Source organism: Gopherus evgoodei, chromosome 2, assembly GCF_007399415.2.
Source record: "Gopherus evgoodei ecotype Sinaloan lineage chromosome 2, rGopEvg1_v1.p, whole genome shotgun sequence".
Classification (NCBI taxonomy): Eukaryota; Metazoa; Chordata; order Testudines; family Testudinidae; genus Gopherus; species Gopherus evgoodei.
The window spans coordinates 214,069,025-214,083,571 of record NC_044323.1 but is presented as its reverse complement, the minus strand read 5'-3'; the positions used below and the strand labels follow the sequence as shown (position 1 = coordinate 214,083,571).

General features: G+C 45.4%; 1 protein-coding gene across 1 annotated transcript in view; it reads right to left on the bottom strand.

The window, feature by feature from the left end:
- LAMA3 (laminin subunit alpha 3) overlaps positions 1 to 13,286 on the bottom strand; it is a 194,065-nt gene extending 180,779 nt beyond the window's left edge. Inside the window, exons 1-2 of the mRNA XM_030549443.1 lie at positions 12,981 to 13,286; positions 3,138 to 3,290 (exon numbers count right to left, since the gene is read on the bottom strand). Of these exons, the coding sequence (XP_030405303.1) occupies positions 3,138 to 3,290; positions 12,981 to 13,286 (459 nt within the window). The remainder of the gene's footprint in view (positions 1 to 3,137; positions 3,291 to 12,980) is intronic.
- Positions 13,287 to 14,547: the final 1,261 nt, after the last annotated feature.

The window sequence follows — 14,547 nt, the reverse complement described above, 5'->3', positions numbered from 1 at the left end:
TTTTTTGTGCTTTAGAGATTTTATCATCAGTAAGGCTACATTTTAGTCACGGGTATTTTTTGTAAAAGTCATGGACAGGTTATGGGTAGTAAACAAAAATTCACAGCTCGTGACTGTCCATGATTTGTACTGTATACCCCTGACTAAATCTTGGGTGCCCTGGGGTAGGGGGCAGCCTGGGGGCATTGTGGGTGCTTGGGCAGGGGACAGTCCAGAGGCACTGCAGATGCTTGGGGGTGCACGTCCTGGGTCCCCCATTGCTGCTGGGGGGGTGGGGCAGCGTGGTGGCCCAAGACCCCCACTGCTGCTGGGGGAGCGTGGCAGCCAAAGACCTCTTCTGGTGCTGGGGGGAGGAGAATGTGGCCCGGGACCCCCGCTGGTGCTTGGATTTACTTCAAGTCACAGTTGCAGAAACTATCAGAAGCCTGCGTCCCAAGAAAGGAGAAAAAACTCATAGGCAGGAGTTGTAGACCAAGCTGGATAAGCAAGCATCTCAGAGAGGTGATTAAGAAAAAGCAGAAAGCCTACAAGGGAAACGCAATGGATCTAATTTACATCAACTTCAGTAAGGCATTTGATACAATTCCACATGAGGAACTATTAGCTAAATTGGAAAAGATGGGGATCAATATGAACACTGAAAGGTGGATAAGGAACTGGTTAAAGGGGAGACTACAACAGGTCGTACTGAAAAGTGAACTGTCAGGCTGGAAGGAGGTTACTAGTGGAGTTCCTCAGGGATCGGTTTTGGGACCAATCTTATTTAATCGTTTTATTACTGACCTTGGCACAAAAAGTGGGAACGTGCTAATATATTTTGCGGATGACATGAAGCTAGGAGGTAATACAGAGAGGGACCGGGATATCCTACAAGAAGATCTGGATGACCTTGTAAACTGGAGTAATAGTAATAGGATGAAATTTAATAGTGAAAAGTACAACGTCATGCATTTAGGAATTAATAACAAGAATTTTTGTTATAAACTGAGGATGCATCACTTGGAAGTAACAGAGGAGGAGAAGGAGCTCAGCGTACTGGTTGATCACAGGATGACTATGAGCCGCCAATGTGATATGGCCATGAAAAAAGCTAATGCGGTCTTGGGATGCATCAGGCGAGGTACTTCCAGAAGAGATAAGGAGGTGTTAGCACCATTATACAAGGCACTGGTGAAACCTCATCTGAAATACTGTGTGTAGATCTGGTCTCCCATGTTTAAGAAGGATGCATTCAAACTGGAACAGGTTCAGAGAAGGGCTATTAGGATGATCTGAGGAATGGAAAACCTGTCTTATGAAATGAGACTCAAAGAGCTTGGCTTGTTCAGCCTAACCAAAAGAAGGCTGAGAGGAGATATGATTGCTCTCTATACATATATCAGAGGGATAAATACCAGGAAGGGAGAGGAATTATTTAAGCTCAGTACTAATGTGGACACAAGAACAAATGGATATAAACTGACCATCAGGAAGTTTAGACTTGAAATTAGAAGAAGGTTTCTAAGCATCAGAGGGGTGAAGTTCTGGAATAGCCTTTCAAGGGGAGCAGTGGAGGCAAAAGACATATCTGGCTTCAAGACTAAGCTTGATGAGTTTATGGAAGGGATGAAATGATGCGATACCCTAATTTTGGCAATTAATTGATCTTTGACCATTAGTGGTAAATATGCCCAATGGCCTGTGATGACACACTAGATAGGGTGGGATCTGAGTTACTACAGAGAATTCTTTCCTGGGTGTCTGGCTGGTGAGTCTTGCCCACATGCTCAGGGTTTACCTGATCACCATATCTGGGGTCCGGAAGGAATTTTCCTCCAGGGCAGATTGGCAGAGGCCCTGGGGTTTTTTTGACTTCCTCTGCAATGTGGGGCACGGGTCATTTGCTGGAGGATTCTCTGCACCCTGAAGTCTTTAAACCAAAAGTTGAGAACTTAAATAGCTCAGACTTAGGTCAGGGGTTTGTTACAGGAGTAAGTGGATGAGATTCTGTGGCCTGCGTTGCGCAGTCAGACTAGAAGATCATAATGGTCCCTTCTGACCTTAAAGTCTATGAGTCTGTGGTGCTGGGGGTGGGGGGCACAGCAGCCCAAGACCCCCGCTACTGCTGCGGAAAGGGGGTGTGGTGGCCTGAGAATGCCACAGCAGTGGCCAGTGCAGCGGGCCCAGGGGCTACATGAGCTGCTCAGCCGACCCCCGGGCCAGGCACACTGGCTGTCACAGAAGTCCCGAAGGTCCCGGAAAATCACAGAATCCGTGATTTCCATGACCTCTGTGACAGACTCTCAGCCTTAATCATCAGTAAAGATTCACATGCTTCTACACCAAAACACTTATTGCCTAAATGATAGAACCCTACAACTAAACTGGTTCAAAGAAACATTTCTAAGAAACCCATCATTGAACAGATCTGGACTGAGATAGAGCAAGAACATAATGGGAATGAAGACTACAGGCCATATTCTCAGCTGGTGTAAACTCGCAGAGCACAGCTGACTTTAATGAAGCTGTGCCTATTTATGGCAGCTGAGAATCTGGCCCTATAGTTAAAAAGCTGTATTTACATATGCAGATCTTTAGTGTTAGCTACTTGCTTCTCCCCTGCAGGGGAAGCCTGAATATTTGTATCAACACCCATCTACCTGCCTTTGTTGTGTCTTTCTTTCTGGGCTGCTCTAAATCAATAAATTTCTTCTTTTAAGACAGTGTCCACCAGAGAGCAGAAGGCTTCCTGTGGAATGGAATCCACCTATCACTAAAGTAATCCTCTTCCAACTACTGTCATCAAGAGTGTGTAGCATGAATTTCCCCTTGAGCCATGGGGGAAGAGCTTATGGAATAAAAGGCAAAGCCTGAGTTCCACGGGGGAGATCCTATGCAGCTTTAGATTAATGAATTGTGTTTAGATTCCAGTGGAATCAATTTATAGCAACCAATATATTGTCAACATTCCTGAAAAAGATAATCACTTAAGTAAAGTTAAATCTGTAACAATCACAGAACATAAACCACAAAAGAATCACAGGCCAGACCAAGATTCTTAATTCAAGCATTTTCATCTTGCTACTGTAAGACCTTTGTATTGATACAGCATATGGCCAAACCCATTAACACTCCACATAAAATGATCACATACTCACCTGTCCAAGATCTAAAGTGACATTGACTTCATTATACTGTAAGCCTAAAGAGAGAGGAGGACTTTGCCACCAGCGTTCAGTTCCATCAATAGCACTGGTTATTGGGTGAGCTTTATTGGGATCAGCTGCATTGCAATAGTCACAAAACTGTCCCTGAAAGACAACAGAACAAAAGATTTATGCTCAGTTTGATCTGACTGAGAATTAGACACATCTTTCCATTAAATTATGAGTGATGGATCCTACTGCTAACTATGATACTTGGGTAGGGCTTTGATTGGGTGTGTGGTAAGATTTTGTTTTGCTTTTGTATGGTATATTTCTGGTTTTATGTAAAAATATTTTCCTAATAACTAAAATTGAATGCATAATTAAAATATCATAAGCATTCATTTTCTTATATATTAAACTATCATTAAAACAAACCTTTTTCCAAAGAAACTACAGTAGACCATGTTGATATTAATAATTTTACTGACATTTTAGTGAAACAATCAAGGCCCACTTTTGCGATGACATCAGGATATGCACACAAATTCAGTAATGCACTTAAGCATGTGCAAAGCCAGTTTTTATTCAAGAAAGCACATAGGCCCAGATCTCAAGGGTATTTATGTGCCTAACTCCTATTGAAATCAATGGGAGTTTGGCACCTAATGACCTTGGAGGATCTGAGCCTTAACCTCTCATTTAATTTTAAGCACATAGTCAAATCCTACACTTTTGCTGACGTTGCCATCGGGTCTGTCATTATGTTTGTAATATTGTAATCCATTCACTGGAATCAAAACTTTTCAGGAGTTTCCAAATTATTTGCATACTGGATTCTGCATGTGGACTTCTGAGACAGCGGATAACAGGATAATGATACAGACATCCCCCGAATGACTAAATAGCAGCAGATTCTGAAGTGTACAAGTTATGCCAGTGATACCACAGTCTACAGTATTTTGGGTTCTCCATTTTCATTTTAGTAGTAGATGACAAGAGTAGACCAGAGATTTAGATTTGGTTTCTTTCACTTAAAACAGTCTTTATTAAAAACCAATAAACAACATGCCTAAACTGCTAAAAGGTGAAACAAAACATCAGAAGCAAAATATAACACTAACATACAAAACACACCAAGGAATAGCTTCTCAATTCTTCTAAGACTTGAGAAAGAGGCCCTGTTTATAAAAAACCCAAGACTCCACCCCATTTCCAGCATGCTCCAGGAGCAGAGTAATCTGCATTTCAAAATAGTCAGTTCTCTACTGGGATTCAGTTTCACAGCCTGCATTATTACAAGGCTACTGGCGCTTCCACTCCTCTCAAAATGAACACCTCCAACAATGTGTAAGTAAGTAGTCCTCTATATACGTTAGTTTCCTTTATCTATGTTCTACGGTACTTATATGGCCCTCAGTGACATAGCATCTACGCACTTCATCATTTTTTAAATTTATTTAATCCTCACAACACCCTTGTGAGCAAGAGAAGTACAGTAAAAGCTGTTTTATCCAGCATGTTGGGAGAATGGGGGTACTGGTAAATGTAAAATGCCAGTTAACTAGGAGAGAGGGAGTTTGGGTGCAGGAGGGGGCTCAAGGGCATGGGGAGTGGGAAGGGGTTTGGGGTGCTGGATCCAGGGGACACTCACCTCAGGCAGTTCCCTGCAAGTGGCGACCTGTCCCGGCTGCTCCTAGGCAGAGGAACAACAGGCAGCTCTGTAGGGCTCTGTGTTTTTTGCTGCCCCAAGCATGGCAGTCAGGCAGCCTTCGGCGGCGTTTCTGTGGGTGATCTGCCAGTCCCGTGCATTCGTCGTACCTGCCGTCGAATTGCCGCTGAAACTGCGGGACCGGCAGACCTCCCACAGAAACACCACTGAAGGCTGCCTGACTGCCACCCTCACAGCAACCAGCAGGCCGTCCCCCGCGGCTTGCCACCCCAGGCACGCACTTGCTGCGCTGGTGCCTGGAGCCACCCCTGGCTGTCCCCACCGCAAGTGTCGGCTCTGCAGCTCCCACTGGCCGCAAACCATGGTCAATGAGAGCTGCGGGGGCGGCGCCTTCAGGCGGAGACAGCATGCAGAGCCGCCTGTTGTGCCTCTGCCTAGGAGCAGCCAGGACAGGTCGCCACTTGCAGGGAGCTGCCTGAGGTGAGCGCCCCCCGGATCCAGCACCCCAAGCCTCCTCCTGCACCCAAACACTCTCTCAGAGCCCGTGCTCCGCATCCCCTCCCACACCCCAATGACCTGCCAGCCCCGTGCCAACCGGACTATAGACCGGACTTTCAATGAAGATCAGAAATGCCCGTTTATAGAGCTTACCAGTTGGTGAAGTGCCGGATAAAACAGCTTTTACTGTACTAGCATACCCACTTTACAGATAGGGAGTGGAGGCACAGAGAATCATAGAATTTAAGGTCACTAGAGACCACCAGATCATCTAGTCTAAACTCCTGTGTATCACAGGTCACCAACACCCACATACTAAATACAGAGAAAGAGCCGGGCAGATAAAAAAAATCTATGTCTTCTTTAATTAAAAAAAATCAGATATTTAAATTTAAATCAGATTTTTTTTAAATGTAAATGTGGGTTTCTTTTAAAAAATGAATCTATTTAGAATTAAATTTCAAATTATGACAACCTGTGTTAAGGCTTAAACTAATTATAATCTATTAAAGTCATTTAAATTAAATACAAAAGTAATATTAAGCAGTACATTTTTGCTGCCAAGTTTTCAAGAAAGTCAGACCACTGAACTGGCATGGAAATCACTGCCTAAGCAGCTGGAACCAGAGTCTGTTGAAGTACTAACCCTTCCTAAGATCAGTGAATCTCAGAGACAGATTCCTCTGCCATACTTTGGCCTTGAGTACACTGTTACTAACACAGGTTCAGTCCACCACTGTTAACATTTGGCAGCCCTAGTCTAGACTGGTCAGCGGCTAGTACCAGCATTTTAAGAACTGTTTTAATTAGTTTTCCTTTGCACAAGATTAGATAGCATAGTATGCAAAATACTGGCAGCAGCTGGCCTACAGCAGAGTTCTTAATGTTGCTAACAATGAGGCTTGGTCTGCACTAGCAACTTATGTTGGTTTAACTACGTCGCTCAGAGATGTGGGAAACCCACAAGCGCCATTCTACCAACTTAACTCCCAGTATAGACAGTGCTATGGCGATAGGACAGCTTCTCCCATTAAAACAGCTACTGCCTCTTGAGGAGGCAGAATATCTATGCTGAAGCTCTCCTGTCAGCACAGATAGCATCTTCACTGAAGTGCTATAACACTGCTATAGACAAGTGTAGACAAGCCCTAAAAAAGGTGAACTGGCATTAATAAAAGTGGGAGAAGTTGCAAAAACTGGCATAAACAAGGTCTAAAGTGAACATTAGCTTATACTCAAAATTTCCTTCAAGTTCTGTCTATGTCAGGCTGTGTAATATGTTTTGGTCCTGAATCACGGACTTTTGACAAAATGCACCCAAAGAAAAACCAAAGAACATGCAAATCTGGAGAAATGCCTTTTAAGACAATTAAAGCATTTATTTATGGAGGTGGCCAGCCCTTTAAATACATAATTAAAATCAATTTCTGGAAATCCTCTGTCTCTCTCTGATAATATATAAAGTCTATTGTACTGAAAAGGAATAATAATGAATACTCTTTAGAAAATCTAACTGGCTTCTAATTTAACTGCTAGTGGGGTTAACAAAGCTATATTTTTCCTTAATAAAACTATATTCTACTATCCAAATACTCTTAAATAGTTAAAATTATTAAAGTCAATTTCCAAGGGTCTCTCTCCCCATCACATTCTATTCCAGTAATGTTATTTTTTATCTACCCTATCTGCCTGCTCTTCATTTTTCCCCTCATTCATGTGTCACTTTATTATTTTGCCTCTTAATTCTGTTATACTTCATTTTCAGAACACTTCATCTATATTTTGCATGGGGATCTTTTTACTTAGGACCATTATATGAATTTTTAAAGTTTTTTTTCATTGATATATATAATTTGGCTGCAAAATTAAGTAAAAAAAAAAAACTTCACAAAGCAAAAAAAGGACAGACAAGGAAGTGTAAATAACCCTCTTTCACTACACACACACACCAGCTTTTCCCCCTTGTGTGGTCCTTTCAATTAAAATTATTCTGATTCAGACAAAATAAATACGTATTCTGGCAATTTCATATCGATTACATGATATCTACAGAGACAACATTAAACTAAAACAAAAATGTATAGTCACCACTGTCCAGATCAACTTTATATGACTTTAGACTCAAATACTTTAAAGCAATAAACTAACACAAGTTTTTGCAGGATCTGGACCTTTGTCATGAAAAAGAAAATAAGAAATTTTTTAGGAGAGGCTTGTATCCCACACACTGTGAACCTTACATACATAGCGCAATTTACTTCAGTCTAAATAAGGGAGAATGACTACTACCAATATTTATGTATCTGTCATTATAATGATTTTCTAAGGCCTTGACTATGCTAAACTTCTTTGGGAAATCTCCCACCATTGCACGAAAACTAGTGCAGCTCCACTGATGATAGCAAAGTGAGAGCAAGAGTGGAGACAGGACACTAGTGCATGTTCACCAGTCTTTTTACCACCATATCATCTAGATCTATTCAGGTATAATTGACACAGTGGTAAAAACACCAGTGTCATCATGTCTACTCTTTTGCCCTCACCTTTGCTACCACAAGTGAAGCTGCCCTGGTGCTGATGCAATGGCTGGAGATTTCCTGAAGAAGTCTACTGTAGACACAACCTAAGGCACCTGTTGTGATATCTAAGGGTTGTGAACATGTATAGGGTCACGGTATAGGTAGAGATTCTAATAAAGGCAGCCCTTTAGCCTTGTTTATACCAGAACATTCTGCTGCAAAGGGTGCAGCAACACAGTACAACAACTGGTTAGCACTTGTGATACATGGCTAAGTTTGTCACTATTTCAAGAAGACTTCATCCAAGATTTAATGTAGTGTTCAAAATGATTTGGTTCTGTCTACACTAGCATTTAAACCATTGTCAACATCAGTGCAGCTGCACCTGCCCCACTTTCTGACAAGTACTGAACAAGTATAGCACAATACAGACTTCACAAGAAATGGAGTCTGAGTTTGTGTCAGTCAATACTGTTGGGTCAGGGATTAACTCTTGAGAATGTCAAGGATCATTTAGAAAAAAGGCTTGGGCAAATCACACACAGGCTGATGAGCTATCCAGGGATTATGTGATAACATGATGCTCCCCCAATCATGCTAAAACCAGGTTTGGTTTTACTTATGTATAAAGGACCAAGGTAAACCAGGGTGCTACTGTAAACTCAGGCTGTGCATTAGTGAGGTTTGCCAGCATAGACACAACTTGTCATATACTGTACTAAGGGTCAGTGATACCATTTTCTATCACAGCCAGAAAGAAGCATGTGTAATAGTGACCAGAGCATGGTTTTATAACAATATCGAAGCATGAGTCTTTAAAAGAAATCCATGTCCACACTGGTCATGCTAGAATTATGCAGCAACCGCCTTGTTTTAACACAGTTCTTGCTAGTGTAGTTTCAGCATTTTAAACTACACTTCCGTGACAGCCTTAAAGATGAGAGAGAACAGAAAACTGAATTAGGAATACAAAATGCATGTGTTGGGAGATGGGTTATTTTAAAGAAACTACAGCACTTGAAGATCTGAACTCAAGATTTAAAAATTTTCCCAATACATAATTCAGAGAATGATCCTGCAACAGCTGGAGTTTCAGTTATGTAAAGTACATTCCACATAACTGCCAACAAAACAGAGAGCGAGAAATGAAAGAAAATAAATTGTTAGACAAACCATTCTCCCTTGCTTCCCACTGGCAATATCTACAGGCATTCCACACTGAAGCCTGTCTGGTAGACTGCACATGTCTGAATTTCAAGTTACTGAGCCTGAAGACATTGTTTGATTTTGGCTGGAATTCATCACCAGGGCAGGTGTGCATTTGCTAGTGATTTAATTATCCTTGTCTCCTGCAGTTCTCCCAAGTGTGCAGAATGGTGATCTCAGTTTGAAAACTGAAACTGCAACAAGCAATCTATGGAAGTATGCCAATGTACACAATTTACACCCAATGAAGATACACAACAGAAAAGAACCTCATTGCAGGTCTTGGTTACATCATAATAATATCTGCCTGTTATGTGCCCCACAGCAGACCAGGTATGCTACCAAATGCTAATTCACATCTGCGCTCTACTACTATCAGCCAGTCCCAGAGACGACATTTATCCATCATTTTGAATCATTGAAATGCACAGTACTGCACTGAATCTGTTCACTGAAAATCATCCTAATTTAGTGAATGGCCAATTTACCAATATGCTGATTAAGGGAAACAGACTATATGCTATACAGTGGGTTGGACAGTGCCTTACAGGCTCAGCCCATATCAGATAGCTGAGTTGTGTGGAGGGGCCTCACTGCAGTGGAAACCCTAGGAGGAATGGTGGATGACTCACGCTGAATTCTTTCTGTAGCTCCCTGGGAGCGCAAACTCCAGCAAACGCTACGCCATGCATTGAAAGTGTACACTAACGGTGCCAGGTTAGCTCGAGAGCAAAGCTGAGGCCATTCTGCTCCTCCTCATCCTCTTTGGGGAGACTAGTGATGGCACTAGCATAGAGCAGTGACTCCACTTCCCATCCACTTTGTGGTTACCCCATGAACCAGGCATAAGACTAGGAGAAACTCCTTGGACCGTTTCCCCTTGCGCTTACAAACTTGTGTAGGGCCAGCCACAATCCAGACCTGGACATACCTCAATAGTAAGGCACAACGGAGGGAGTTAAGTGCACAGTGTCACCTTAACTTGGAATTTCTTTGTTATTGTGGCTATCGTCAATATCAGCCTTAACCTTACATAAACCTTACATTCTCTGCCTGTGAGTTTTTTAAATACAGAGTACTATATATAAGTGTGTGTGTGTTTGTTAAAATCTTATGAGCTAAGATTTCATAGGAATTTAATGCACTTTGGTCCATTTTTGCAAGTCTTACCACAAAGATAGATTCTCTTCCCTTATTTAAAGTGTATTTGAACTTTAGAGGTGGAGCAGTTTGATAATATGTACACTGTGCTCTTATCATATTTTCTATGGCTGGATTTCCCTGGCCTTTTGAAAGAATTTCCAAACCCTCTTGAATCACAACAACTGCTCGTAAACTACAGAAGTATTCATGTTATGTATCTCAATGGAGCTTTGTTGAAACTGGAGAGAGACTCTGCTGTATCCACGTTTATACAAATACTGTAAGAAGCAAAACATGTTTCTCTGAGCCAGGTCTGAGCTATCAGTAATCCTTCCAGGAATTTGGATCAGGCACAAACCACAAATGGCTTCTAACCCAGGACCTGTAAGGTAACTATTTAACAAAGGGAATTCTCCTTCTTTCTGTCCTCTCCCTACATAAAGTAAAACCTCATTAGTTCACACTTAAAAGTGGTATAGTATATAAAAAGACAAGAAAGCAAGGATATTGCATCATGGAATTAACTTTGTTTACTTATTTGATTTTGTTTATTTGTAGTTTACATTTAATGACTTCTAATACTTTATAGAATGTTAGTAGTATGAGATCACACTACACTATTCTGCTGTTAAAGCACTGCTGAGAAATAGGGAGAGATTGCTGCATTTTCTGTTCAAATTATGTGGTGTCTGTGTTAACCAAGTATCAAACAGCAAGGTTCAGCTGAATATGTAAGGGAGAAGGGATAGCCTTATGCTTTAAGCACAGAACTAAGAGCGAAGGTATTCCTGCCTGTCACAAACTTCCTCTGTGACCTTGGTCTAGTCACTTAATCTGCATCCCAGTTTTCCCATCTGTAAAACAGAATGTTGTGCAGTTTGTTAGTATTGGTAAAGCACTTTGATATTTTCTGATGAAAGGCATTATAGAAATACAAAGTCAATTGAGAACAGATTATAGTGTGATATGGAAGAAAAGCACTATCAGCATTTGTTGAGGATAGCACACTCCTCTTGATCTTTCCCCTGAAAAAACTATGGAGAGAAACTCCCCCCCAAACAGGAATGATTCTTGAAATAAAACTGATACAACACAACCCCTTTTTCAAGTTCCTGTAAAAATGACTTGCCTAGTCCTTCTATCAATTGTAGTCACAAGTTTGATCCCATAATTCTGTAACAACCTATTTTAAATCCTATTTTGACCCTCTTCTCTCTCCCTCACTCCTACCCCAAAACAAATTCCTTTGAAAGTCCTAGAGAATGTTTGTCAAACTATCTCCAACATCTCCCCTGTAGTAATGTACTGCCAGAGCTGATACTGCATGTCCATTGCATTGGATCAGTGGTTAATGTTACTTTTTACTCACCTTCCTGACAGACAAGTTCACGCAAGTTTCTGCCAAACCACCTGGAGAAAGTGTATTTCTATCAATCCATCCCTGGGAATTTTGCTTTCTTTTTTTCTCTTTGTAGCAGTCACAAGGTGCACCTTGGTCTCATGACCAGATAGGTCAGATCAGCATCTGCAGCTTTATCATCATCCTTTCCTACCACCCCTCCCCTCACACTCTCTTCTCAAGAGAAAACAACACCCTCCCCCAACTCCCACAGGAATCTCTGGCATCATCCCACAAGCAGCTTAAGGGGTACATTATGATGTTCAGGATTCAGTACTTGTAAAAACCAGGACACGTGTTGGGTCTTCTTAATACAACTTTAAAAGGCATTTCCCCCTCCACAGCCAAGAGGGCCCTTTCCTGATGCAGCAGTTATTAGTATACACCTCTGCCAGTACTGAAGAATTGGGGATGAGAATAAGCATAAAAGCGGTAAGGCCTCTGATCTACTCTGCCCAACCCTTCAGTGCTTGGGAGAGATTGGGAGAGCAAGGCGATCCTGCATCACACAGCTTTCCAGGCTTTCCAGACAGGTGGAGTGGAGGGAGATTGCTTTCCAAACTGTATTAAGAAAAACTGAGTAAGTGGGATTGGGCAGCTGGGCTCCTTCCCTGAGCACAGAGGAAATCAGGATCCAGAGGTTATAGCTTCACATCTGTCAGCTCTTCAAACACCAATGCAAGGGTGTAGTGAGGGCTCAGGGAAAACAGGCACAGATACAGGAACATACTTGTGCCCCTCTTCTCCTGCTCCCTATATTTTTTCCTACAAACAGTAATGAGATCACTGGGTCCTGGCCTGTCTTCCTGCCCCACAATATAAACTGAGCCACTTACAAATATTCAGGGAAACATGGCTTAAAGTAACCGCCACCATCACTTGCTTACTGGGGACTAGTCTTTAAATAGAGATCAAACAAAATTACACAGCAAGCTTTGGGGAGACTACAAAGTGCTCCCTGAGGGCAGAGGCTGTGCAGGCAAGGTGCGGTCCTGAGTTCAAGTTGCACCTCTTGCCTATTACCTAAAGAAAGGCCTGCACATCACCGCACCCAAACACGCCCAGACTTTGGGGGAGCTGAGATTCCGATGGGCACTTTGCCAGGCAGGCCCATCCAGGCTTTTAAGCCTAAACTAACCTGGCTCTTCTGGAGCTCAACCCCCAACCGCTCCCGCTCCCCACGCAAAATCTCTCCGGAGTGGGGTGGGGGGAATCGCGCCGCGGGGGCCACCGGCCGGGCAATGAAAGGCGGGGAGGAATGAGACTGAGCCCAGCGCTGCCTCCGGTGCGCACCTGTGCCGCTTCTCCAGGGCGGGCAGCCGGTGCGCCATGCCCGGAGGCCCCCAGCCCGTGCTAACCCGGGTCCCTGCGTGTCCCGCGCCCCGGCCGGGGAACCCCGCCGCAGCCAGGGGAGGTACCTGGATGGTGTGCCCCGCGGGGAAGGCGGCCGGGCCTCCCACCAGCTTGCAGTACAGCTCCAGCCGGGGCCTCCCGCCGCCGCTCTCCTCCCCACAGGTGGCCGTCGCCTGGATGCGGGCTGTCTCGGCCAGGTTGAAATAGGGAGGATGGAGGCTGAGCCCGGGCGCCCCGGAGTCGGGCGGTCCCACCTGGGCGGCCCCGGGGCGCAGGGTGAGGAAAGGGGACAAGACCACGAGGAAGAGCCCGGCGCCTGGCACCAGCGGTGAGGGAGCGGCGCGGCTCCCCTGCAGCGCCGCCGCTGCCATGCTCCGCGGGGTCCCCTGGCGCTGACGGGGCGCACGCGGCGGGGGCAGCCGGAGCTGAGAGGCTCTGCCTGTGCCTCTGCTGTGTGCACGGCAGCCAGTCCCGAGGCGCCGGGGAGAGAACACCCCCCCCTGGTGCACAGAGCGAGACACGCAGGGCAGCGCACGCAGGAGGGCTTCTGGCTGGAGTGAGACATGCAGGAAATATTTGGGTCCTGAGGACTACGAAGTGGGGCGGGGGCAGCCCTCTTCTGCTGGACCAACAAATAGTGGCTGATAACCAGAGACGGGCCCAGTGGAGGAAGCTGGCTCCCAATCCACAGAGCGCTGCGGAGGGGAGGGGAGCGGGGTTTTGGTTGGGTCCATTATAGCAGCGGTTTTCAAAGTTTTTTTTCTGGCGACCCAGTTGAAGAAAATTGTTGATGCCCGTGACCCAACTGAGCTGGGGATGAGGGGTTTAGGGGCAGCGCTAGGCATTTTGCTGCCCCAAGCACAGCAGGCAAGCTTGCCTGCAGGAAGTCCCTGGCAGCCTGCGGGAGGTCCCCCAAAGCCGCGGGACCAGCGGATCATCCGCAGGCACGCCGCCGAAGGAACCTGCCTGTCGCTCTCGGGGCGACCGGCAGAGAGCCCCCCATGGCTTGCCACCCCAAGCACGTGCTTGGCGTGCTGGTGCCTGGAGCCGCCCCTGGTTTGGGGTGTGGGAGGGGCTCAGAGCTGGGACAGGGGGTTGTGGTGCAGGAAGTGGTCAGGGCTCTAGGCTGGGGTGCAGGCTCTGGGATTGAGCTGGGTATGAGCGGTGTGGGGTGCAAGAGGGGGCTCCGGGTTTGGGGGAGCTCAGGGCTGGGGCAGAGGATTGGCATGAGGGAAGGGGTCAGGGCTCTGGGCTGGGGGTGCAGGCTCTGGGGTGGGGCCAGGGATGAGGGGTTTGGGGTGCAGGAAGGGGCTCCAGGTTTGGGGGGGCTCAGGGCTGAGGCAGGGGATTGGGGCACGGGTTTACCTCAGGCAGCTCACAGTCACTGGCGCAGCGGGGGTACTAAGGCAGGCTTCCTGCCTGTCCTGGCACTGCAGGCCACGCTGCGCCCTGGAAGCGGCCAGCAGCAGGTCCAGCTCCTAGACAGAGGCACATGGCTCTCACCCACAGGCACTGCCCCCCCCAAAAGCTCATTGGCCAGGAACCAGCCAATGGGAGTGGGGAGCCAGTGCTAGAGGCAGGGGCAGTGCAAAGAGCCTCGCCCCCCACACACACCCCTAGGAGGCGGACCTG